General features: G+C 55.0%; 1 protein-coding gene across 1 annotated transcript; it reads left to right on the plus strand.

The window, feature by feature from the left end:
- The first annotated feature begins 12 nt into the window (after nt 1–12).
- Nucleotides 13–25,783, plus strand: FAM83F (family with sequence similarity 83 member F). Its single transcript, XM_024579508.4, has 5 exons — nt 13–865; nt 16,426–16,593; nt 17,106–17,227; nt 18,479–19,161; nt 24,842–25,783. The coding sequence occupies exons 1-5, from the start codon at nt 371–373 to the stop codon at nt 24,889–24,891; spliced, it is 1,518 nt and encodes a 505-aa protein (XP_024435276.3). The 5' UTR covers nt 13–370; the 3' UTR covers nt 24,892–25,783.
- Nucleotides 25,784–26,760: the final 977 nt, after the last annotated feature.

Here is a 26,760-nt window from a genome sequence, read left to right on the forward strand (position 1 = left end):
GTTAGCTATCCCACCTTTCCAGCTAGAAGGGTCGGGCCAGAAGGTGGAAGGAAGCCGGAGGCCACACGTGGGTCCACCTACGGCCGCGCTCCACGTTCCTGCCCACACTGGAGCTCCCGACCCCAGCCGGACCCCGCAAGCCTAGGCCCTGCGGGCCCCGGGGAACCCCCGAGGTCGTCCGAGCCGCTCGCGCTTGCAGAGGCGGAGGGCGAGGCGGCCCCTCCCCGCCCGCCCGACGGCCGCGCCCGCACCCCGGCCCCCGCCGATTGGCCCACCTCGCGGCCAGGTGAGGCGCCCCGCCCCTCGGCGGCTCCAGGTGCGGCGGTGGGACCGGGGCCGCTGCTGGGGCGGAGGCGGGCGGCGGGGCACCATGGCCGAGTCCCAGCTGAGCTGCCTGGACGAGACCCACGTGAACGAGCGGGTGACCGAGGCGCAGGCCGCCTTCTACTACTGCGAACGGCGGCGGGCCGCGCTGGAGGCGCTGCTGGGCGGCGGCGAGCAGGCCTACCGCGAGCGGGTCAAGAAGGAACGGCTGCGGGACTTCTTGTCCGGCCAGGAGCGCCAGGCCCTCCGCGCCTCATGGAGCCCCTACGAGGACCCCGCCCCTGCCGCCGGCCCCACCAACCGAGGCAAAAGCAAGGCCAAGGCCAAGGCCCCGCCGCAGGCCCCAGCAGAGCCCGGCGAGTCCCTGGCCTACTGGCCCGACCGCTCCGACACCGAGGTGCCCCCGCTGGACCTGGGCTGGACTGACACCGGTTTTTACCGCGGTGTGAGCCGTGTCACCCTCTTCACCCACCCCCCGAAGGAGGAGAAGGCGCCCCACCTCAAGCAGGTGGTCAGGCAGATGATCCAACAGGCCCAGAAGGTAGGCCCTGTACCCCGCCGCCTCATGGGTGGGACCCTATGACCAGTCCCTTGGGATCAGGCCCCACCTCAGGGGAAGACCGCCCTGACCACTCGCCGGAAAATGGTCCAGGAAACCTCACTCATGTCGTGGGGCCGTGGTGAGGCCCCAGAGGATGTGTATGACCGAGTTTGGCGAATGACAAAGTAATGGACTTGTCAGCCATTACCGTTGGGTCCAGAGGCATTGGCTTCCATCTGTCGTGTCCCTGGTGAGTTTCTCTTCATGAGGATGAGTGTGGGCTTGTGGGGCCCTGTGGGAAAAAAGGGCCACTCAGAGGTCATGATAATGCCTCTGTGCTGCCCAGGGATTCACAAAACACAACCCTGGCCATTTTCTCATAGGATCTGCAGAACAGCCCCAGGAAGCCAGTGGCTTGCCTTCCCCACTCCATCTTAGCCATGCTGTTCTTGGCCTTGCAGCTGGGTCACTGCTGGCCTGGCCCAGCCCATTTACACTCCCCACTGGGCCCAGCACTAGAGCTCAAGCAGCCTGGAATCAGTGAGGAATGTGTTGTGAGCACCTACTGTGTGCCTGGCTTAGTGCTAGCACTTGGACAAGACAGGTTGCTGGACTTCAGCTCAGGAAAAGCTCCCACTTATCTAGTCTGCTGTGCTTGGGGGCTGAAAGGAAGGAATGCTTGCAGGTTGGGGCTGGTAGGTTGTGGGGCAGAGATTTAATCTTTGCTCTGTGCCCTTGGGTAGAGTTTCCAGGTAAAATAGAGGATACGTCATTAAATTTCAATTGCAGATAAATCACAGATAATTTTTTAGTGTTAATATGCCCCCAAGTACTGCATGGGACATACCGATACTATAAAGTTAACCATTACGTATCTGAAATTCAAAGTTAATGGGCATCTGTGTTTTTATTTACTAAATCTGCCTCCCCGCACAAAGATTTGCTAAGAAGCACCAATAGCCTTTGGTGTCCAGTTCACAATATACAACGGGAGTGGCTCGGGTGCACTGTTCTAAGTCAACTCAATGGAAATGTTTGGAGTTCGGTTACCTCTGGAGACTGACTGGCCTGGCGAGGGGAGACTGACCTGAAAGACCACTGGGGGAGCCCCTCTTCCAGGAAGGGGTGCTGAAGCAGGTCGTTGGTAGACTGGCCACCAGAAGGAAGGGTTAACTTGCATTGTCCATGTTTCCTCCCTCTCTTTCTAAGCAATTCCTCTTTGTCTGCCTGAGCTGCCTTTGTCTATTGCATTCTGCAAAAGACAAAGGCAAGTTTGAACAGAGGAAAATGGACGTGGGTGACTATTTTGCAGGAGGCTACAGCTGGGGGCTGGGGTCAAGCCTTATAATACTAACGGGCCTCAGTTTATTAGCATGCATGTGCCTGCATTCTCTCCTTTGCTTTTTGCGACAACTGGGAGAAATGGGAATTTTCCTTGCTTTTGAATTCAGAACAGTCATTTGCCAAAGATCAGCATAGCTAGTAAGTGGTTGGGCCAGGATTCAAGTGCCAGAGTCCTTGCTCTTGACCACTGTGACTGTTCATGGCGAGGTTCCTGTCTTCTTGAAAGATTTCAGTCAAGAAACAAAGTGCAGTAAAGCAAGAATTTATTGGCCTCGGCCAATGCACACTCAGGTCAGTGAAGTCCTGAGAAAGGACTTAGCATAGAAGAAGCAACAGGAGAGCCCAGGCAGGGCTGCTTTAGCTCAGTGGGAAGTCACAGAAAAGGGAGCCTTGGAGACAGGCTGAGGGGGTTAGCCTGGGAGGAACTGCCGCTTTTCATTGCCTCCCTGCTTGCAAGTTTCATGGGGACCCTTAGAATTTAGGAGGTGCGTGCCTGTGGGGAAATGAGAGAGGAAAAGGAAGGGCGTGGGCATGCTCCCCAGAGGAAGAGCCAGCTCTGGGTCCTCTGGACTGAGGGTTTTTCTCTCTCTCTTGCAGGCGGGAATCTTAGGGGAGGCCTCAGAGGAGGATCTCAATAGAATATTAATCAGTTTTCCAGGTGTGCTCTTTTCAGGGTCGTGGCTCCACTGACTGGTCAGTGCCAGGGCAGGGGGCCATCGGTCAGTGCAGCTGGTCCTGAGGCAGCCATAGCATTGCTTGTCTGATTTTGCTGCCTTTCTGGGCCTGGATCTGAAGTACAGCTGGGGCCTAGATGTTATCTTTAGGGAGGAAAAGTGAGGGCGTCTAAACTGCACGACCAGGGATATGAAAGGTCGGGGGGTCCAAACCGCATGGCCAGCGATATGCTAAGGGAGGAGAGGTTACCCTGGGGGCAAGGTCCTTGTTTTCCCAGGTTTGCCCAGTTAGGCACCGGGGCTTTCCACTGCGGTGACCTGCTCCTGGCTCATCGTCCTTGCTGTGCTCAAGTCTGTCTGTGCCGACCACGGCACCCTGGCCCACAGTCTGAGGGCAGTGCAGCAGGGTTAAACCAAGGAGCTTGAATGGAATTAGCCCGGTCACAACCTGTTACAAGAAGGGAGAGACAGGGCCTCTGCCCGCTGGGGCTTACAGTCCCACGTGAGATGTCAACAGTCTCTTGTGTAGTGGAATGTTGTAAACTCTTTAAATATTTAACAACAGAAATGTTAACATTTGTGAACTCACCCAGTATTTCAATCCATACATCTTTAACCAGTAGTTATTTCCAGAGTGCCTAATGTCTGTCAGGCGCTAGCCCTAGGAGGATATAATCTGTGGCTTTTGCCTTCCAAGGGTTAAATGCTGGGGGATGTGCTCCAAGGAAGAGCTTTTGAGGCTGGATGTGCTTCGTCTGGGAGGGCTTCCTGAGGGAGGTAAATTGCTGATTTAAACAAGGAGAGAGAAGGAAACTGGAAGGGATAATTTCTCCATAAGATGCTCAGAAGCAGGAGCAAGAGATTTTTGCTTCAAAACAGCAAGCAGCTCTGATTGGCAGAAGGAAAGAGCTGTCCTGGTGGGAGCTGAGTATTGTGTGGGGCCTGGTGTGGGGGTCCTAAAATTGGTCTCAAAGCAGCTGACCACAGCCCTGGAACAAGCAGCTTCTGACCCTGTTGGTGCCCACTCAACTCCCAGGCCCTCTGGGCCCCCACTCTTCCTCACTGTGGCTCACACCTGTATAGCACCTTCTTCTCAAAGACCCTGTGAAGGAGGTAGGGCAGGTTAGGAAACTGAGGCACAGAAGGAAAGGGGCTTGCCCAAAGGTCACGTGGCTGGTTATAGAAAGGTGCTAATCCCTAGCTTCTGCTGTAAAGGCTATGCCTCCGACCACTGCCCAACCCCACTCTTACCCCAACTTGTCCAACTGGCAAGCAGCCCTTCATTGCCATTACTAGATTCCTCCTCCTTCCTTTTCACCCAGAGGTGTGAAGTTTCTTTGTTTCCAGTGAGTCCGGCTGCTGTGAGGCCAGGTGGGGCAGACTGTGAGATAGTTCAAGTGCAGAGACAGGGTGACTGGGGGAGAGGCAGAGGGCATACGTGTCCAGTTGTGTGCCAGAGTTTTGTAATTTATCTCATTTAATCCTCAGAATACTCTCAAGAGGTTATTCCGGAGTGAGAACAAGAAACTAAGGCTCTGAGGCTATGACTTAACCACCATAGCTTCAGACAAGTGAGGCTTCCCAGCCTGGGCCCAGGGATTCAGAGAAAGGAGCCTAACTAGGGGACACTTTGAAAATGTGATTGGGGGTTGGGGAGGAGAGGTGAGGAAGGCAGTGACCAGTGAGGAAACAGCCCAGCAGGTATGGAGGTGGGACCCATGGGGAATGGGAGGAGGTCCTTGAGGTCGTCAGTCTAATCTGCTCTCTGGGCCTCTGCAAACGTCCGAAGGCCCTCCCCGTCACACTGGGGAGCCAGCACTCAAACATTCGGCCATGTTTACTTGTGGGGTGGGTTTGGCGTTTTTTTATGATTTTTTCCCCTTTGAGTTATTTGCTTATTTTAGTGTCACTGAATGTTGTATTTTGTCAGCATAAACTCCAGGCAGAAAGAATGCTTTCGGGATGCCAGAAATGAGTCCCTGGTCTGCCCCACACTGGCGGAAATGACCAGGGGAGGTTGCTGCTCCTTGGCCTGCTAAGATCATTGTAAGGGCCAGGGGGCGGGCTGACAGCAGCACCACGTGTAGACTGGGAAACTCTTGGTTCATACGTAAGCAGGCAGAGGGAGAGGCTCCAACAAGTCTCATTTGGACGGGCTTTTGACTTGGAAGGATAGCACACTCACGGTCACTGGGCAGATATTTTGAGGTCAGCTGTGTGCTAAGTACTTCAGTAAAGAACAGACATATTAAACTCACCTCTGCTCTTAAGTAGCCTAATAGTCTACTAAGCCATCATTATGATACAGTATGATGAGTGCTTGACTAGAGGGTGTGGCAGGAGGGCCACTAACCCAGTCCCTGAACCCGGTTAGGGCAGGACCTTTGATGCTGAGGATCTGTCTGCAAGCGTGTCTGAACGCAGCAGGAAGAATGAGATTGCACCGAGCCCTCCACCCATCCTCCATGCTCCCTGGTGACCCAGGAACCAGCAGTATCCATTTGAGAGGCTGCTGGGTGGGTTGAGAGGGTTTATTTCCTGTGCTTCAGGGACAGAGCCTCCCCAACCCCCAAGATTGACCTTGACCTCTGCATATCTGCGCCCCATTTTCTTTGAGCCTCAATCACCTTGTAAGGCAGAGTGCTAGCTTCATTTCACAGACGTCCTCTGAGGTCCAAAAGGTGAAATGACTTGTCTCCAGACCAACAACAGGGAAATGACACAGCTTCCTCAGGCCCCTGGGCTACATTATCAACGACCCCACAAAGATTACAAGCACGACCCAGGAGAGGGAGGCCGCTGGACTGCTGGACGAGGCAGCTTTTATTAGCCAGGAGCTGTTCCTGTTTTTGCTGTTGCAGTGGGAGGAATAGGCCTATCTGGTTGATGGGGACAAAGGGGCATGCGTACCCAGGCCCTCCCCATCTCTGCCTATTGATGGGTTTGTTCCCTTTTCTTCAGGGCCCAACTCAGATGTCACCTCCTTCTGGGCACTCGATCAAATTTTCAATCCAAAAGTGATTTTTTTTAAAATTCTCAGATGTGGCTCCTTGTTTGTGCCCCCTGTGTGGCTGGCATGGAGCTGGCTGCAGGAGAGCCCATGTAGTCCTCGGGGACTGGGGGCTTTGGAAGAGCGAAGACCCCCCCTTATTCCTCTCTGTCTCCTTTGCAGAGTCCACAGGAGGTCAATGAGTTGTTTCAATGATTAGAAACTGTCTCCTATTGGCCACTGTCCCTCTGTCCCTCTAGAGAAGCAAGTGTCTCGTGAAGTCCCCTGTTGAACTGCATACCACCCAGGGCCCCCTTAACTGCCATCCGAACAAGCTGTCTGGCAGCAGAGCCTACTATAAGGTGGGGGGTAGGGTGAGAGGGTCAGAGGGGTTTGGGGAGAGGCTCCAGGCAGGAGGCATGCCTGGCCAGGTTAGCAGCCTTGTTAGAGGTCTGGGCAGCTGATCCAGGTGAGCAGCTGGGTACACATGCCCAAGGGGTGTGGTGAAGTCTTGAAGTCAGCAGCTCACAGCACCAAGGAGACTCACCTCTTTCAGAGTATATATACAAGGCAGAGCCTGTTCTGGGGCAAGCTTCCCATGGGGGTGGGGGGAGCAAAGCAGAGAACAAACAAGCCCAGGGTGGATCCTGGCACTGTCCTGAGCTCCCCTACCCCCAGGCTGAGTCACTCCAGGGATCCCCGCCCCCGCTGCCCCTCCAATACCTCACCGCCCCAGGCACCATTAGCAGTCAGCTTTGCTGCCTTCCTGTTTTCCTTCCCCTTCTCTGGAATCCCTGGGGTCTGTGGACTTGCTACTGATCCCAGAATCTTAGCCCTGGAGAAGAGGGTTTCTAATTACTAGTCCCTCTGGCCCAAGTTCCCAGTAATCTGTGAACTTACCCTGGTGTAGCTAGTTGGGTGGTCATCCTGCTGTTGGGCCACTCCCGGTACTGGCTGGGCACGTGGAAGCCTCTGCATAAATGTCCTTTTTGTCCTGGTTTTTAGCAGTGAGTCAACAGATGGTGGGGGGTTGGGGGTGGGGACAGGGCTCCTTACCTTTAGGAGAGACCGGGAGGGTCCTTAACTACCCTGCCCAGGAGGGTTCCCGGGCTGCCCCACATTTGTAGTTCACTCAGCACATTTTTCTGAGGACCCACCTTGTGCCAGATTCCAGAAATACAGATGAATAGAAAGTGGACCCTGCTCTTAATTTTGATGGGGGAGATAAAAAGAAAATAAATGGCAGAACAGCTAGGTATGTTAATAGCTATTATTTATTGAGCACTTAAATGCCAGCATTTGTCCTCCCTGAAGAATGTATTATTATTTCATTAAATTTTCACAATAATGCATTTTACGGATGAGGAAATTGAGGGTCGGAGAGGATAAGCACGCTCTGCTAGTGAGTAGTGGAACTGGATGGGGACCGAGTTGAATCTGGTTCCCACCGAGCTCCAGAGAAGCACCAGGAATTGACAGCCGGAGCAGCCAGTGTAGACGGAAAGGGTAGGCAGCGGGCAGGCGTGTGCAGGGACGGAGGCCTGGGAACACGTGGATTCGCGCTATTACCCTCACTCCGATGCCTTCCTGACCACCTTCCCAAACTGAGCCTCCCATTGCGCCCTCCACCCGCCTCAGGGGAGCCCCTCCTCGGTATTGTCACCTGATGGCAGCCACAGAGTCATCCTTGCTTCTGCTCAGAAACTCCCAGGCAAACTGCCAGCTCCAGTTGTCTTGCTCTGATGAATCCATCAGGAAACACCTCAGCAGGTACTTTCTGAGCCCTGCCTGGCTCTGCCCCGTATTGGACGGGGCTCGGAACCCCAGGCCAGTAACCCAAACCAGCAGCGGTTCCTAAGAATCGTTTGTGTATCTTCACTGGATTTTTTTTAGCAGTTGATTTATCTTCCTAATTATGTTTAGCTTTAAGCTAATGTTAAAATGAGCTTGCATTAGATAATTTTCACTAATTAACATCAACTTAGTGCAGGGAAAGTCGTCCCAGAAGCACGCCATCGGGCAGGGAGAAGCTGGCCTAGGATCTTAAAAGGAATTCCCGTGCTCACTCCCTGGTGAATCACATACGGTTCTTCATGGCTAAATGAGTTGACCTTGCTCACTTCGGGACATTCTCTCTCTCTCTGGAGAGCCAGCCCGGGTCCCCCCTGTAGGTCTCCTTCATCATCCTCGTTTGGGGCGTGAGTGGAAAGAGTGACGGCTTCACAGGGTCAGACCAGCGGGGGATGAGCCCAGTGGTGCGTGCTGGGGAGGCACGACCCACGGGATTGGGCACCGAGCCCTGCTCTGAGGCCAGGGGTCTGGGAGAGGAAGCCGCCTGGTGGGGCACAATTGGGCTCCAGTGGCGGCCCATGCAGCGAGGGAGCTTGGTGTTTAATGGTGTCTAATTAGCGAGCCTTAAACAGAGTGACACAGCTCCAGACGGCCAGGAAGCCTCCACCAACAACGTGCAGATGCCCTGCTGGTGGGGCAGGGGCGGCCTGGCCCCCAAACAGACACTAGGACCCCACTGGTCATGGCTCTGGCCTCTCTCTGGGCCAGGGCTCTGGTCCAAGATGCTTCCACAGATCCCCAGGGGAGGCCCCTACCGCAGAGGGATTCTGTTTAAAGCAGTTACTGCCCGCCAGGCCCTGTGCAGGAGGGAAGGAATGACAGACAGGTCTCCGCCCTCCACACCCTCCCCCGCCCCCCTAAGTGCTAGGACACAGGCCAGAGCACACAAGCACCCCTGGAAGGGCACGTACTGCCCTGGGGCCTGGGGACAGAGCAGGGCCCTGGGACAGCCGCAGGGAAGAGTAAAACCAGGGAAAGGGTGCGCCCCTCCCCACAATAATAGGGTGGTGGCAGTTAAGTGGGAAGGGCAGAGCCTTGCGGGTGTGTTTGGAGAATTTACAGTGTCTGCCAGGGAGGGAGTGGGTTGGAAGTACAAGGAGGGCCTTCAGCCAGGCCGAGGGCTTGATTCTGCAGGCAGTGGGGGCCAGCAGGGGAACAGCCTGTTGAGGGTTGTGTTACTGGATCCACCTACCTTCCCAGAGGGAACACGACCAGGACTGTGAAACTGGTGCCCACCAAGCTGACCTTGCACACCCCCCTTGTGCCTGACGCGGTCGGCGGAGAAGGGCAGAGCCTGGCCATGGGGTGCACATGGCACCAGACTCCTTCTAGGCATCACAGCATTTGTCTGCATCCTCACCAGAGCCACGAGGCAGCCTCACTTTTCAGGTGGAATCAGAGGGGTTTCACCCGTGGTTGCACCGGTGTGGGACTCCAGACTCCAGCGTTGGCCCTCCCCACTGCGTGGGCTCTTGGACTGTGGGGATTTGCTCCCTCCTGGTGCAGAAATTGGTGATGCTTCAGATGGGGACCTTTGCAGCCTTGATGACCAAAGAAAGTCTCTGCTGTGTACCTAGAGCCCCGCCCCACACCCCCCAGAGGTGAATTGTCCCCATCCTCCCACAGCAGGTTCCGGGAGCCCACCTGCTGTCAGTCTCTACTCTGGGCAGCAGCAGGCTTTCTCAGTGGTGCCTGCCGGCTGCTTGGGGTGTGGGCATAGATGCCCAGCATTCCTCCCCCAACAGCGCGCCGCTTGGACTCCTCTTCCCTTCATTGGGCCGCCCTTCCCCTCACTCAGTTCAAGCTCGACCTTTCTGGGCGAGTGGTGTTACCCAGCCTTCAGTCAGCAGCCAGGCTCGGCCTGCTGGGCACCGTACTGAGCAAAAGCAAAACCTCGCTGCCTTTATGTCTGCGCGCTGGCTGCCGGCTCCCTGGGAGCACGGTGTCCCCACACTGGCTCTTCCCTTCCCTTCCCTCCTCTCATGCCCCCTCCTCTGAATCGATGACCCTTTGTTCTGGGCTCCCTGTCTGAGGGGAGGGAAGCCTTGGCATTTACCCACAGCTCCCCATGGGCTGAACACAGTGCCTCCCGCACCATCTCGCTTAAAACTCAACAACCCTGTGAAGGTGTCACCCCCCTCCCCCATGTTAAATGAGGAAACAGGCTTAGACTAAATGGGTTTAGTCCAGAGCAGGGAGACTCGCTGCTTCCAGAGGGCAGATTCTCCTCCCAACACCAGCGGTTACATCAAGTCTGATCCATCCACCACCCGCATTCGCATTGCACCTGAGCGGAAGGCACTGTGCAAATGCATTTTCACGGCCTGCAGCGTCAGAATCTCTGAGGATGAGGCTCTGATCCACAGTTCAGCAGCAGGCACACCCCACTGCAGGCGAGTCTTCATGCGCTGGCCTTTCAGTGTTCCTGTAGCCCTTGAGCCCTCAGAGAATGTTCCACCCTTGGAGATGACTGATTCAGAGGCCGGGGGCCAGCCTGGCACTAGCCTCCATGGGAACAGGAAGGACCACTCTCCGGTCCCAGACAAGGTGACTCCCCTGGGCTGCCAGACAGGTGGCTGTTCTGGGAGGCAGCAGCCTGACCACATCGCCCAGCTGCTTCCCTCCCTACCCCGAGGGACCTTAGGGTTTGTGGTGTGTGGAGTTAGCACCCTTCCTCTGTAGCAAGTCAGTTTAATGGCCCTTCATAACTGCACAGCTTTCCCCTGGGATGTCCTGGGCATGATCTCATCTGAACCGCCCAGCAGGCGTAGGGAGTAGGCAGGGGAGGCATGGGGGGTCCAAGTCAGGCCCAAGGCTCACATGGGCCATCAGTGGGAAAGCAGGGATGCACCTCGGTTGGCTCACTTCCTCCCCAGGAAGAAGTGACTGTCACCAGCACACCCCTGCAATGAGTAGGTTTGGCCTGTGACCTCTTGCTCTTCCCCACCATGCAGCTGAGTGAAAAGGGGGTGGATCTTTGCCAGAACAGCAGCCACCCCCGCCCCAGTACCTAGAGCTGCAGGTCAGCAGGGATGGGGAAACCAGTGAGAGAGAGGGTGGTAGAGTGCAGTTCTACCAATGCATCTTGGCTTTGTGTGACCAGAGGTGGCCTGGGGTCCTAGCCAGAGTACACCTGACTCCAGAGCCTGCTGTGACCCCATCCTCTGGGGGTGATAGCTTGGACTCAGGTCAGAAGCCCAGCTTTAGTCCCACCTCTGCCAAGACCCAGATGGAGAACTTAACCTCCAGACTAGGCTCTAGCTAAGTCTGCTCCTAGCTCTGAGATTCTACACATCTGGAATGTCCTTCGGTGCAGAGGCCAAGTGCAGAGGTGCAGCCTGGGCCCTTGAGGCGGGCCCAGCCAAGGGGCTTTGTGGAGCCGCCATGCAGCCCATGCTCCACTCACTGGCTTGTGTTCCGTCACAGAGAGGACAGTGTCCTGTAATCTGCACAAAGGCACTTGCTCTATTTGCTAGTGGCAGCCCTGCCTCCCAGCCTAATGTCCTTGGTGTGGACTGCTACTCCTTGGTGAAGTACTGTCCTCACTCGTGGGCTGGCTGCTCCTTCAACGTCTTAAGTGGGTGGGGCAGAGGTGGAGAGGACAGATCCCAGAGCTGTGGGCTCAGGCAGCAGTCCCAAAAGGCACCAACTTCATTTCCCTTGTCTGCACCCTTGAGAAGGAACTTCAACTCTGCCTTCCAGCAAGATACTCTAACTCGGAATCTTGCTCAGCACGCTTTTCTCTCTCCTCCCCAGTGCCTTGTCATTCATGAAATAAAAGAGATAACTTTAAACCTATATCCATACCCTACAAATAGAACAATAGGCAGGAGCCCTGGCTGGTGTGGCTCAGTGGATTGAGCGCCAGCCTACAAACTGGGGGGTCATTGGTTCAGTTCCCGGTCGGGGCACATGCCTGGGTTGCAGGCCAGGTCCCCGGTAGGGGATGCGTGAGTGGCAGCCACACACTGATGTTTCTCTCCCTCTTTCTCCCTCTCTTCCATTCTCTGAAAATAAGTAAATGGAATCTTTTAAAAAACAAACAAACAAACAAACAAAAACAATAGGCACGAAACAACCTCCATTTAGACATTCATTCCACAAACATGGAGAACTGGCTTGGGGTTGAGGTGTCCCCAGAGGGCAGAGATTCTGAGAGAAACCGGATGATCCCTGCCATCCAGGAGCCCACAGCCCAGGAAGGGACAGAGCCCTTCAGCAGATGTTACACTGCGTGCAGAGTCAGGGAGCTCTGTTGTTTGCCTGGAAGACTGTGTGGGCAGGGTGCAGGGACATTATTGGGGGGTGGAAGCTGAGGAATTTCTTGGCTGAGACGCATAGGTGTTTCCCAAGGGTGTGGAAGGGGTAGGGACAGAAGGGCTCAAAACTGCCTGATACTGTGTAGCGGCTCTCAAAAGATGTTGGTGGGGGGTGGGGGAGATGCTGCGAATTTTGTCCCCAGGAAACATTTAGTAATGTCCACACACATTTTTGGGGTTGTCACCATTTGAGATGTTGCTGCTGCTGGCATGCTGCTTGCATCCTGCAATGCACAGAACAGCCCCTCACAGCAAAAACTACTGGCCCCGAAGGGTCGCTATTGGCAAGAAATCCTGTGTTAGGGTAACTGTAGGTCATCTGCATGGCTGCAGACAAGGGCAGAGGAGGCCCTTCAAATGCCAAGTTAAGGGTTTGGACCTCTCTTGAGGGCCGTGGGACTCTGGGGTTCATCGGTCTCTTGTTCTGGTGGGATCATTGCTGTGGAAAATGAATTGGAGCACAAAGATGGAGCAGGAAGGGGAGACTAGTGAGGAAGCTATTCCAGAAGTTCAATAAGAAATGGGGGGGGGGCACTGAGGTACGGCAGCAGTCCGTTGGGAACGGAAAGGAGTTGACCCGGAGGAGGTGCATGGGGGCGGGGGAGCGGGGAGGGCTGCTCGACTCAGTGGCCGATTGGATTTGGTCCGTGGGTGTGGGTAACTCAGAGGATACTGATTTTGCAGGTGCCTGCGGGCCCTGAGGTTTGGCCTGGATCATCTAAACACATAGGGGCGCCACGCACTGGCTGTCTTGAGCCGTGGGATGCGTGGGGGAAGGTGGAGTCCTTTTCCTCATTGTTATTATTATCTGATGGTAATTAAGGAGTGGAGAAAGAGAACCTGAAAAGCTGGCAGTTTAATTAAAGGTGAATGACAGAGGGGACTTCTGAGGGTCCCTAGCCCACCCTGCTCTCCCACTCCCTCACTGCGGCAGGATATCAAAGCTAACACCCCATGAGAAATGACAGCATCAGAGCCTCTTTGCCAGCGCCTGCTTCTAAAAACTCTTGCCACCTGGAATTAACCTCTCTGCCCCGTGCCGCACATCAGTGGGTGACCCAGTAAAGGACGCTGTGAGCCTGCCTGGGGAAGGGAGTGACTGTTTTCTCCTGATGAAATCTGTCTCTCCTGGTCCTGAACCTGTGACGTCCTTCTTTTAAAACCCAATTTTCTACTGACACCGGGAGTCGTGAAGTTTGGTTTGGCTTGGAGGGTCACGTGGCACATTAAACACCCGGGCAGAGGGAGTGGGGAGCTGGTTTTCCCAGGTCTGATGCTACAGAGCTGGATGTCAAGAGGAGCCCTGGGAGACCAAAGAGGGAGGGTAATTATCACCTCCTCTCTGCAACGAGATTGCAGGAGTCAGCGAGCAATTGATTTTTTTCCACTACAGATAGTTCACTGTTTAATTGGCAGTGACACAGCTGGCTGGTGGCCGCCTCCCACCAGGGTTCCCCAGACCAAGCCTCCTTAAAGCCAGAGCCCTGGGATTCTCTCTCTCCAGTGTGAGATCCTCTCATATCACAGCCTTCTCAGATGGGGGCAAGGCAGCTGTCCCCCTGTCTGCTCTTTCAATCACAGAATAAAATACAGACACACAATAAGCCAGTCAGGCAATCCTCAGTCATATATTGAGAGTCCACTTTAAGCTGGACACTGTGGAGAGTTCGGAAATGAGCAAATGACGGACTCTGGCCTTGGGAGATAAGACGTCAGGAGCCCTCCAAGATGGTGGGAAGCCGTGTCCTGATGGAATGAAGCCTGAAGTGTCTTGTTACAACCCCCTGTAATGAAGCCCAACCTGGCCGGCCGTACCCACCCCGAACTGTTCCAGGCCAACTCTTTGTTTCTGCGTATGTGTGTTTGTTTGCTTTGGACCTCCCACGCCGAGCTGGTTGTGAACCTCACTTCATGCTCTACTGCCATCATCAACCCATAGAAGGACCCCTCCTGTTTCACTTGCTTCTTCCCTCCCCTTCCTTCTCCTTCCATAGGCAGCCATCCTTGATGTATTTAGCATATGTCCTTGGACATGTCTGTATCCTTGAAAAACATGCAGTGTTATTTTATTTACGTGAGTGGTATTAGGCTGTATATCTTTATCCTCTAGCATTTTAACTCAAACCACCCATTTTAAAGAAAACCGTTCAAGTTCTGTACGTAGAACTAGTTCATTGCTCCCGTCTGCTACTTTGTCATGTATGTTCCTCACTTTGACTGTATGCTTTCTTCTAGAGATTCACATCTAAGTCATTGCCAGCTGTTTGCTATCCTAAAGAAAGCTGCAGTGAATGTCTTTGTTCCTGCCCCTTCATAGACCTGTGCAAAGATCCCAGAGGTTCCCCGGCTGCGAGGCCAAGTGTGGCATTGCTGACTGTAGTTACGCATATCCTTAAATCCACTAAGATCTCTCCCTTGCTCTAGGGAATAGCTGCACCGGTTTTCCCTCCCCCCAGCAGTAAATGAGGGTCCCCTTTCATTTCTTCAATTTGAATTTTTCTGGTTGCTAATGAGGTCTGCTTCTCTTTATATATTTATTAGCCATTCAGGTTTCTCCTCTGGGAATTGCTGATTCATATCCTTTGCCCATTTTTCTAATTAATTTCCTGTCTTTCTCTTGCCAATTTGCAGGGATCCCAGTCCTGGGTGGTTAGAGTGTCATCCCAATACGTCAAAGTCACAGGTTCAATCCCCAGTGAGGGCACATACAAGAATCAACCAATTTCCCTCTCTGCTCACTTCTCAGGGTGCCCCAGGTTGCCCATTCTTTGGGTTTCAGCTTCCTCACTGAAGCCTTTCTTGTACTCCCCTCACTGAGAGTAATAGATCTCTCTCCCTCTCTCCCTCCTTCTCTTCACACCCCGCCCCCTGAATTCACATCACATAGCATTTGTACATCTCTTAAAGGCATTTACTTCATTTTAACTTATGTCTTACTTATTTTGTGCAAGTCCCTTATTGTTCCAACTGGACTAAGCCCTTAGAGTTAGGGATTATAGCTTGTCTTTAGATCCTCCTGACGGGGCAGCTCAGTAAATGTTACTTGTATGAATGATCGAGTATTAAATGTCGGAGCTAGGAGGAACCTTAAATAATAGTGAGTAAATGGTGTCGGGGGCGGTTCTTTAGAGGCAGGAGTAATGGTAAGGCACGTGTGTGAAGGTGGTGATGAAAGAGACAGTGGTGGCATGGAGGGCACCACATACTGAGTTGACCGCGTGCCGGGCACTGTGTTAAGTGCTTTCACAGTTTATCGGCCTAAGCCCTCATGACAACCCTTTGAGAGAGGTGCTTCTGCTAGCTCCATTTTGCTGCCAAGGAAACAAGGGCTCTGACAAGTCAGCAGCGAGTTGGTCCCAGGCCTGGTCTGTCTGACTTCAGAGTTTGGGCTTTCAGTTCCAGCGACTAGCAGACACCTGGGGCACACAGCAGCCACCAGTTATTGAGGACTCATACCGTTCCAGGCCCTGTGTCCAATGCTTCCCAGACGTTATCTGTGATCCTAATGGGGAAAGTGCTGGGCATTCCACTTTGCAGATAAGAGGCTCACCAAGATTTGCCTAAGGTCACTTAAGTGGAAAGGTCATATCACCAGATCTCTCTGACCCCAAGGCCTGCCCTTTCTTCTGTATCTCGTGCACGGTGCTTGGGGCCAACAAGAAAACCCTTGCCCTGGAGCTGGGCCAGGCAGGGGGCTGTGTGGGTGGGAAAATGGAGGAAGCTAAGGTCAGAAAGGCAGATCTCGCTTTCCAGCATGGATAATCAGGACTGACTTTTGGAAGTCAAAGGTCCTAGGCAGCGACCTTGATTTGAGGACAGAGTGGGATGGTCTGGACACCTGGAGGCCAGGGGAGTCCAAGCTCACTGGAACTCTGCCCAGATGGGCCCTCCCAGAAGCAGGGCTTCTCCCTCTGCTCTGCCCTCAGGGAGGATGCAGGGAGATCAAAGCGCCTGCAGAGAAAGTGGTGTTGGAGCAGATCTGCAGGCCCGTGGGAAGGCGTCCATTCCGTGCCTTTCCGTCATCACAGCTTGCTGAGCCTGCTTGTCTCCATAGGGTGCCCAAGCCGCTGTCCTCAGCCTCTAGATCTCCCCCGATGCAGCTTCTGAAGAGCTGCTGGAGAAGAGAATCCTTCGGGTGGAGCGGTGGGGTTGTCAGGGATGGCCCACACCCTCAGGCGTTTCCCAGGGCAGAAAGCCCATCTCCTGGGCTCAGATGTGCGCTCCGAGGTGGGTGAGGATGTGGAGAACCCAGGAGAGGTGCAGATGGGGTTTTTGACTCTTGGCCACCAGTTACCCCAGGCCCAGCTGGTCCCCTCTGGGCCAAGGTGTGTGCCTGTAGGTGTGTAGTCACCACGTGCCTCACCAGTGCCCTTCCCCACCCAGGTCATCGCTGTGGTCATGGACCTCTTCACAGATGGCGATATCTTCCAAGATATTGTGGATGCTGCGTTTAAGCGCCGGGTCCCCGTGTACATCATCCTCGACGAGGCAGGTGTGAAGTGTTTCCTGGAGATGTGTCAGGGCCTAGAGCTCGCCGACTTCCGTATCCGGGTGAGTTGTACCACTGTGGGGAGTGCAGGGAGCAAGAGTTGAGACGGAGACTGCCCCTGCCCCTTTCTCTGCCTCTTCTCCAGTTCAGGGCCTCAGATGAACATCAAGGTCTCAACCACTTCTATCCAAACCCTTGTCTCATGCACTGATAACCCTAAATTCCATACAAGCCTGCAGAGGCTAAGGAGGCAGATCTGGCCCAGTCCTAGGGTGGTCAGCCTGCAGTCCAAGGTCAAAGCTAGGGCTGTGTTTCTCTTCTGGGGAGCTTTGGGAACAGGCAGGAACCACCCTGAGCTTATCCATTCCCAAAGCAAGATTTGCTGACTTCCTCCTGCTCCCTCAATGGGGCCCCACCTGTAAGGGAAGCAGAGCTTAGCGCAGACAGGAGCCAGCAGGCAGGGTCCCAGGGACAGGAGGGCTCCTTCTGAGCCCCAGCAAAGACCTTGCAGACCTGGCTCAGAGCCTTGCAGGCCCCAACTTGGGTGACAGTACCTTTCTTCTCTTCTCAACAGAACATCCGTGTCCGTTCTGTGACAGGCGTTGGCTTCTACATGCCCATGGGGAAGATCAAGGGGACCTTGTCATCCAAGTTCTTAATGGTAGATGGTGAAAAAGTAGCCACAGGATCTTACAGGTGAGTTGGGCCAGGTCCAAGTAGGGCTGGAGAGGCCTTTACTCACTGTAAGAAGTGTCCATATTCCGGAAAAGGCTGGGCTGGAGCCTCTGTGGTCACGGGTTTAAGAGGTATTGTCTGACCTGATGGCAAAGAAGAACGTCCTGCTCAGTCCCTTCCCTCAAACTTTGTGGCCACTGGATTATTCCAGAAAGAGGGCCAACTCTTGTTGAACATAAGCACATGCTTTTCATGGTCCACAACAAATAGTTGGGTTTATTTTCTTTTATTTTATTTTTGACTTGAGAGGGGAAGGGAGGGAGAAAGAGAGAGAGAGCAACATTGACGTGAGAGAGAAACATCGACTGGCTGCCTTCTGTACACGCTCTGACTGCAACCCAGGCGTGTTCCCTGACTTGGGAATTGAACCCGCAACCTTTTGGTTTGCAGGACAAAGCTCAACCAACGGAGCCACTTGGGTCAGGGTGAATGGTTGCATTTTGAGGCTAGTTATTAGGTGGGACAAACAGGAAGCAGAATGGACCCAGTTTGGGAAGGAAATATGAGGGTGTAGTGTGGAAGGAATGTCTCCCAAATTCTGATTCAGAAGTAAATTACCAGGAACATGAGAGGCTGTATCTGAGCAGGTGTCTTCCCTCCACGTAAATGAAAATCTAGGTGCAGAAAAGAGACCTGGGCACCTGACACACTTATAAATGATGTGAAGTCCTCTTACCTGTTTAAAATACGGGGTTTTGCAGACACTCTGTGCTCTAAAAATTCAGCACAGAACCAGTAAGGAATGGGATGATATTAATAACAGTAGCAGCTGCAGTGACTACTTATTAAGTGTGTGCATTGTGCCAGCTCCTGCGCTGAATATTTTATTACACATGTTATCTCAACTCAAGCCTCCCCACAACTCTGACTGTGCACCTGGGATCCCCCTTGCCCAAGGCGCGCAGGGTAGACACCAGGCTTGAACCCAGGCCTGACTTCTTATGTCCTTGCCTGGCTCCCCCTGCCTGCTTTCTGCAATTGAGGCCAAGTCCTGGAGAAAAGTGGGGGGGGATTGGGTCAGTGGAGAGACAGCACCCCCATGCGAAGGCCCAGCAGTGCCTTCTGCCAGGCAGCAAGGCATCCCTCCTCAGTGGCAGATCAGGCCGGTGTGGGGACAGCGGGGTGTTGGGATAGGCTTGCCCAGGGGCTGCTGGCGCAGCAAGGTCACTGGCCTGGCACCTGAGCCTTGCTTTTCTGTCCCCACATTCCCAGGTTCACCTGGAGTTCCTCCTACATGGACAGGAACCTTCTCCTCCTCCTGACGGGGCAGAACGTGGAGCCCTTCGATGTGGAGTTCCGGGAACTGTACGCCATCTCTGAGGAGGTGAACTTGTACCAGCTGCTGGGCCTGGCAGGAGGTGCAGGCAGGATGGGCCTTAACTCCTCCACTGTGGCTCGCAAACTTATCAACCCCAAGTACGCCCTGGTGTCCGGCAGCCGCCACCCACCGGGGGAGATGATGCGCTGGGCTGCCCAGCGGCAGCGGGCGGAGGGCGCCAACCCAGAGGGGCAGGAGGAGGGCAGCAGAGGCGAGTCAGCCCGGCGGCTGGAGACCTTCCTGAATGACTTGTTCACGCTGGAGCAGGTGCTGCCCCCTGTGGAGCCCATACCCTCGGGAGAGCTGCGTCGGAAGGATGGCAGGGTGGTCCCTCACCTACATGTGGACCTCAGACCCCGAGGGGAGCTCGCCCAAAATGGCAAGGGAGAAGCTGCCAATGGGGAGGCCACCCCAGCCAAGGCGGGCAAGCGCTTTAGCTACAGGGTCTTCAGTCGCCGGGCCAAGAGGCCTGCAGCACCCAACGGCATGTCCAGCTCCCTCTCCACTGAGACCTTTGCTGAAGTGGCGTTTGTGACGGGAAAGAGGCCCAATGACAGCTGCAGTACCGGTGCCTCAGGTGAGCCCCCCAGTTTGGGCGAGGGTGCCCTCGCCTCTGCCCTTAATAAAGAGCTTTGCCTCATAGCTGCAGGATGGCAGTGTGCTGGCCCGGAGAGAGCTGATGTCTGGGGTCAGAGGGTCCTCACTGCCCACGCTGCTTTGGCTTTCATCTGCCTCGTGGCCTTGGGCCGGCCCCTGCAGGTCTGAGTTTCTGTTTCCTCTTCTCTGAAAGAGGAGAATGATGCTTGCCTTGCCCAGCCGTTCTGAGGATATAAGGTGCTGGGACAGTGCTGGGCATAGCGTAGTCTGGCCTAGAGGCTTGGAAAGTCTCTCTGTTGTAAATGAAGCCACAGAGGCCTGGCATAGCTGAGCGTCAGGGCTAAGGCTTGGCCCTGCCTCTGAGCCTAGGGCTCAATCTAGCAAAGCTCGTTCCTTGTCATCAGGATCTAACCTGGTCACACACACCCCACCCTCACCTGTGCCCCACCAACGCCCTGACCCACTTTCCTTGTTTCTGTTGTAAATAGTTTGCCTTGGTTCCTCCCTGTGTTTATTTGATAAGTGGTGTTTGCCATGCTGCTTACCTCTGGGAGAGATTGTTCCTGATAGTGATATCTTTCTGGCTGTTTCTCTGGGATCCCCCTTGAGGTCCTGGCCTTTCTCTCTTTCTCTGGAGCAGTTTCCAGTCTGGCCTTTCCAGAGGCTGGCGGTGCAGCCAGGTTTAGGGGCCTGGTGATGCCTTTTCTCCTGTCAGCATCTCTGAGTCTGAAAGGTTTCCATGTGGGTCTCTCCCTCTGTGGCTGTGGGGCCTTGCTGCGATGAGCCCGGGCTCCCTGGCCAGCCAGGTAATGATGGCAGGCCCTGAGGTCGTGCCCTGGGCAACCTGAGCCCTTCCAGGACTCCTGCATCACCCACAGCCCCAGCTTTGACCTAGTAGAGAGTGGCTTAAGTGCAAGAATCTTAACCTTCTTCCCCTCCACTCACTCCACATCCCCGCTACAGACCTGACGTACTCCGCACTTCTTACAGTTAGAACAGGCTTGGGAGTCTCGGCAAATGTGGGCACAGCACAGCACCAGTGCTATGCCACTGTTTGGCCAAGAAGCCTTTATTGAGCTCCTTCACTAGGTGCTTTCTCTCTCACTTGGTCCTCACAACAACCTCAGTGGTGGCAGGTGGAGGCTTGGAGAGGTGACTTTAGGGGTCCCCAGGTACAGTAAGTAGTACTGGGGTGAGGACTCACACCAGGCAAGGGCCTGTGTCCTGTCAGGACAGGGGATGACCAGCCCCATCCCATTTCCCCTGGGCTCCCTGGCTCCCCCAACACCAGATGCTGCTGCTGCTTTGCACCTCTTTTTGGAGGCAGGGTTGCCATGGTGAACACCTGGCAGCGAAGGGAGGGAGAGGGACAAGCCCAACCACAAAAGGGGCCATTTCTCAAGTCCTGATGGAGGTGAAGTGGAAGCTTTTTCTTCCTTCAACCCCTCACCCTGAGATGCTGTTTCCATAGAAACGAAAGGCCCATTGTCTTGTCCCTTCTTGCTGCCTTTCACGAGTCTCTCAGCATCCGGTTCCCTGCTTGGATGGCTTGGACAGTCTCTGCTCAGTTTCACCACTCGCATGGTGCTCAGCAGCCGGCCAAGTAGACCTGGACTGTGCCCTGGACTCCTGAGGGCCTGCCACCCAGAGAGAGTACGGCACTCTGAGAGAGAGGACAGCGAACTCAGGAGTCACATAAAGGGGTGCCCAACAAGATCACACTATTCCTCTTCATTCTTTAGAGGAAATACAGAGTGGCCTCGTCCAGCAGGCCTCTGCCCGCCTGGGTCAGCGTCCAGCACCTGAGGGCCCGACATTCAAGTCCCTTACGAGACCTTTTCTCTCCCTGCTGCTTTCTTCCCTCAAAGGCAGAGCAAGAAGCAGGGACTTCTCTCCTCCGGCTGGGCATCTCAGTGCCTCCTCTCAGTCCCTAGGGTCTAGGTCTGTAGGACTCTGTGTGCCAGAGGGTCAGGCTCCTGCCAGCATGGGGACCCCCCCCACACACACACACACAAGGGTTGGCACTAGTAATCCTGGTGCACTTGGAGTTGTCAGCTGGGGGGAAATCACTTTGCTACTACCTGAGGGCCCCCGTCTAGGGACAGGCTCTTGCTGTCCGCCTGCTGGACACATCCTTTTACCCTCCTCAGGGCCATTTCCTGGTCCAGAAAAGGGGGGTTGAGCCAGGGAGGGATCCCAAGGTCCCTTTGAGCTCTGATTCTGACCCTGTCCTTCCCATCTCTGCTGTCCTCTTGGCAAGGAAGGGAGCATGGGCTAGTGACAGGGTGGGTGAAAGAGAAACAGAAAAGCTAAGCACGGACAGTCTGTAAAATTGCTTGATAAGAAGTATATAGTTGTGAAACATGCAAATTTTGTAAATCCAAGTGTGGTCATTGGGAGGAGGACCTTCAGAAATCCCTTCCTTTAGGCCTGGGATTGCAGGGGTGGGGTGGGTGGTGCTACCTGGTGGTATGAAGGCCCACAGCCCCCTCTACTGGTAGAAGCTGAGCACCTTTTCCTTCCGGTTTTTCCCTCTGCTGAGAACTTGGTCCTGCTCTGGGTGCACTCAACACCTTTGCACCTGGGCGGAGACTCCATCCAGGAGCGCCACACCTGCCCTCTGGGATAGAGCTCCCTTCCTCAGGGAACAGTGGTCCCCAAAGAGCCTTGTTGAAATGCAGGGAGGGCTCTGTAGCGCTGGGCTGGGCTCAGGGATCTGCGTTTAAGCAAGTGCCCTGAGTGTTTCCCATGTGGAGGGTCCCCAGAGCAGCAGATTATTGTGGCTCTGGGACAAGGCCCTGCCCTTGGGGCTGCCAGGCTGGGGAAGGAGGTTCCAGGTGACATCCTGAAGCCCCTCCCAGCTCCCCCAGGGAAATCACTGAGGAATGGCCCACACTCTTGAGCACGGTTAAGAGAGGGAAGAAAGGCGCAGACACGCTGAGCGCCTGTGTTGGGTGGACGTGATGCTGAGTGCTTTCACACAGAACTCACAACCTTCCTGCCTGGTGACATCACTTCACAGACAAGAGGCGAGCCCTGTGTCCATGGTCCCAGAGTGAGAAATAGTCGGCATGGCCTGCTGCCTCTCAGGGCGCAGCATGAAGCATGAAGCCTGTGCCGGAGGGTTAGGGCTGGCAGCATTTCCCTACGTCTTTAGAAACTGGAAGGGCCAGAAGCCTGGCTAGTAATCACCTCTCCCCTGGCATCCCACCAGCACAGGAAGAGGAGAGTGGTCCTCCACGCTGACCCCTGGGCCACTACCTTCCCAGGTCCTCCCAGGCCCCTGCTTTTCTTTCTGGAGTTCTTCGAGGTAACTCCAGTGGCAGTTCCCTTTCCAGAACTCTCTTGGGTGCCCCTGATTCATGCGTGGACAGGACAACCTGGCTGGCAGTGTGGCCTGGCTTCTGGTGATGTGGCTGCTAGGTTCCTGGATTTGAGGACTTCAGGCTCGCCTCTGTCATCCCTGGAAGCTGGAGGTCTCATATCTCTCTCCTATCTGGGATGGAAGGCTGGGGACATGCTTCTGAGGTTCAGAGTTCCATAAGGGACCTGTGGGTCCCCAGTTCCTGGCTAAGTTGACTTGAGATATCTTGTCAAAGCAGAATTTCAAAATTCACCATCATTCCTGAGGAGCGTGGGTCCTGACTCCAGCTGCAGTCCCGGGTTCTAAGTCTGAGCCAGGGTCCAGGACACATAGCACAGGTGGGGGAGCCAAGGGAGCCTCCTTTGAGGGACTGACCCCACTAGCTCTAGGGGAGAGGCAGGCGTCCTTGTTCTCATTGGCAGGTGTGACAACCCCACTGCCATTCTGGTTGCTCTTGGGCCTAGCCAGGGCTTGCGTCACCATCTAGGTGAGTGAGGGCACATACGTCACCATCTATTGATGCCAAGATTGCACTTACTATTGTTAGTATTGGTGTAAACCTCGAGTAGCTTGCCACTGCCCGATCGTTCATTTAACTCAACAAATGTGTATCTATGCAAAGTCTGCTCTGCGCCAGGCACTGTTCTAAGTTCCCGATGCAGCAGTGAACAAAAGCAAAGTCCCTGCCCTTGTGGAGTGAACCCCATACTGCAGAGAGAGGGCGGGGAGGGCACTGGCCCTTTGATGAAGGGCGGTTGGGACAGGCCTCTGACAGAGGGGCATTTGAGCAGAGACTTGAATGGAGGGAGAGGGAGAGAGAAAATTGGACTTCCAGGGGAAGAATATTCCAGAAAAGGGGAAGGTGCAGCCCTGAAACCTGAAGGAAGGTAGAGCCCCTTGTCCTGGTCCAGTATCCGAATCAGCATCCCCGCCTCCCCCAGGCCATGTACCCCCTCCAGCCCTTCCTTCACACTGACTCCTCCTACTTCCCGCCCCAATTTCAGGCTCACTCCACTGTGACCTCCCTTTGAAGTGTGACTTTCTCTCATAAGCCTCCTCCGGGCATCCATGCTACAGATAGTTTGCAAAAAATTTGGCTGTTCATGGATTCTTCCCTATTCACCAGAGCAGGTCTGATTCGCCTCAGAGTCTGGCCGAATGCCTGCATATAATGGGCTCCCCGTCTCCGTGCACTGAAGGAACGATGGGGCACAAAGAATGTTCCCTGAAACAGCTTCTCTGTCTGTGGCATGAAGATGAATTCCGGGTATAAAGGGTCTCCCCAGGCTTTCATCCAGCCTAATCAAACAAGCATGAGAGTGGGCGTTCCTGCCCTCTGGGCCATGCAGGCTCAGGAAGCCGGCTGCTCCGCACCCCTGCCTGTCCCTCTCCCGATCCCGAGCTTGTTTCATGTACCTGCCTCCAAACTGCTGCTGCCTCGTGGAGGAGCTTGGCATCTGCTCAGTAGGCCAAGCAAGTAAAAGGAGCCCCTGAGGAGAGGAAGCAGGGACAACGTGTCCATTGCAGCAGTGAGGGGACCCGGGCAGCCTCTGCACCGCCAGGGAAGATGGCTGAGCTTCTTGACCCTGGGAGCCCTTGGGGAGGGAGGGGCACAGCCACTAGCTCCCCTCCCACCTCCTCTGGGCTCTAAACGCTGTCAGCACAGTCTCTAAGGAGCTCAGCTGGACTTGGAGAAAGTCCCAAGGAGTGGCTAAATGGAGCAGGGCAGCAGGGAGGGATCCTGCTCAGGCCTGTCCAGTGTCTATCTTGCTCATGGCCCAGGAGAAGAGGCAGCTGCCACCTTAATTAAATTCACAGCTGAAGTGATGTGGGAAGGCGGAGTGAGCATCAGGGAGACAGCCCGGCCCTTGCAGTGCAGAAAGGAGCTGGCAGGATGGAGCTCAGAGCTTCTACCTGGGAGAGGCGCAGCCAGTGCGCCAGGAGAACATGGATAGCAGGCAGGCCCAGAGGTGTCAACCTCTGCCTCAAAAGCAGGAATCCAGCCAAAGAAGCCACCAACCTCTGCTGGGGATTATAAAGAAGTGGGAGTAGATGGAAGGGGCCTGGGAAGAGGAGACCTGTGCTTCTCTGGCCTGCAGGAACATAGCTCTCTCTCCCCTTCCTTTCGATGAGATGTATTTCCTCCATCCTGCACGTGAAATCTGCCTCCCTGATCATGTGGTCCCGGCCACTGAGGTGTGGGCAGTGTGGATGTATGTGCAGGACAGAGGCTGGAGACAAGTCCATTGAGCACTTCACTTACATCCTTCCCTGCCTGTGTCCCTTGTCTCTGCAGGTAAAACAAGTCCCAGTCCTGCCAAGACCAGCAACTGCGTGATTTCCTGAGCTGCAGGCCAGTGGTGGCGGGACCTGTGGATGCCCCACTGTCCTGCCCTGTGGAGAACACAGGTCAAACTCTGCACCAGTTTGCACATCAGACCCCCACTGTCCTCCTGCCCAGCAGCCTCCATCCTGGCCTCAAGGACCCTGAATCCCAGATGTGAGGAGTTGCCGCATCTCAAGGCAGTCATACACCTCCACAAGACTGTCGGTGGCTGGGCAGGGGTCACTCCTCCTTGTTTACATGAAGTGGAAGCTTGACTAGTGTCCACTCTCTTTCATGCCCAACCCCCTTCTTTCACTGGGCCAGCCTCACCCTGCAGGGCCCCAGATGGGATGAGCCTGTATCTTTATACCTTAGTGTGATAGGGTCTCCAGGGCAGCCCCAGCCCCCTGACTTCTCCTTCCCTGCGCTTCCTGGTGCTTCTGCCCCCCAACCGCCCCCCCACCCCCAGGTTTGGTGGAATAAAGGGAAGAAGACAGGGCTCTGAGCCAGAGATCCAGTCTTGCTCTAGCCTCTGAACTGAATGTAGGAGATGCTAGGTCAGCCAGGTCACTGGCTCCTGGGGCCTTTGGTCGGTGCCAGCAGGCTCCTGCACTAGACTGAATGGATCAAGGGGAAGCTGTCTCACCGGGAGACAGTGGGAGAACTTGACACTGCCAACTAGCCCTTGTTCTGAGGTCTCCTTTCAGGCCTCCTTGGCTGTTGCCTGCTGCAAACCATTACGGGTTTCTTCTCGTGCCTTTCCCTGGAGCCGCTCCCTCCCCTTAACATGCCTTGATTTGCAGCCCAAGGCAGGGAGAGAGCTTGGCCAAGGAGTAGACTCCAGTGGTGTGGGAGGCTGGGCCCGCTGGACAGGAGCACTTGCCCTCCCCACCTCCACCCCCCCCCCACCCCCCCCCCACCCCCCGCCCGAGATGGTCTGCAATCCCCTTCACCAGCCAGGACTTAGGTCCCTTCTCTAGTTACATTATATCCAAAGACCAGCCTTAGCCCCCTGCCAAAAGTCAGGCTGTGCTTAGGACCCTCAGCCTCTCCAAAGGGCCTAAGGCCACGATGCTAGGGCAGAGATCTGCCTAAAAATCATACACTGCTCCCACCCCACTTGTGTGACTGGGGTGCCTGAGGAGAGAGTCTGTGAATACACACCAGAGAAGCTGCTGAATTGTGGACTCTGTGAGCAGGGCCCCTCAGGGAGAGTGCAGGGGGCCACTGCCCTGAAAACCTTGAATGCACCAGGCCGCTTGGCGCTCAGCCTCTCACTTTTGAACCAAACTCTCGTCCTGTGTCTTCCCTTCTGCAAAATCCTGGGGCACCAGCAGCACCTGAGGGAGGGGCCCAGATGTCGGGAGGAGGCTGGTATAAGGAGGGTCCTGGCTGCACTGAAGTGAACCAGGGGTCTTTTGAGGAGCAGGAAGTGGACAGCACAGTGCTGTCATTGGAGAAGAACCTGGTCGGGGTGGGGGGGGGGGGGGAGTGGGGGGGGAGATGCAGATAACCTGGTTCCCAGGGCTCCTCCCTCTGTTCATCCTGAGGTCAGACTCTGACCCACCTCCCTGAGCTTTTGTGAGGATTAAACACTTTCTGGGAAGTGCTTCCTTATGCACCAAGGCCTGGCAATGTGGCACGTGCTTATTCTGGAAGGGAAGGGAGGGAGAGATGGAAAACTGGGGGATGCGGTGGTGCTGCACCTCAGCTCTAAGCTGTCACCTAGACAGTGGAACACAAGGTGGGTGTATTGCAATGGGGGAAAGAGATCACCATCGAAGAGGAGAGGGGACCACTCTGGTGACATGGGAGGAGGCCAGGGAGGAACCAGTTCCCAAGCAATTCTGGGAGGGCTTCCAGTGCCTCTTCTGCGAGACAAGCAGCCT

The sequence above is a fragment of the Desmodus rotundus genome, chromosome 3, assembly GCF_022682495.2.
Source record: "Desmodus rotundus isolate HL8 chromosome 3, HLdesRot8A.1, whole genome shotgun sequence".
Taxonomy (NCBI): domain Eukaryota; kingdom Metazoa; phylum Chordata; class Mammalia; order Chiroptera; family Phyllostomidae; genus Desmodus; species Desmodus rotundus.

Excerpts from the sequence above, each read along its gene's own strand:
- FAM83F (XM_024579508.4), top strand. The coding sequence starts at position 371 with ATGGCCGAGTCCCAGCTGAGCTGCCTGGACGAGACCCACGTGAACGAG. Across the intron at positions 866-16,425 it reads TGATCCAACAGGCCCAGAAG|GTCATCGCTGTGGTCATGGA; the intron begins GTAGGCCCTGTA and ends TTCCCCACCCAG. Across the intron at positions 16,594-17,105 it reads TCGCCGACTTCCGTATCCGG|AACATCCGTGTCCGTTCTGT; the intron begins GTGAGTTGTACC and ends TCTTCTCAACAG.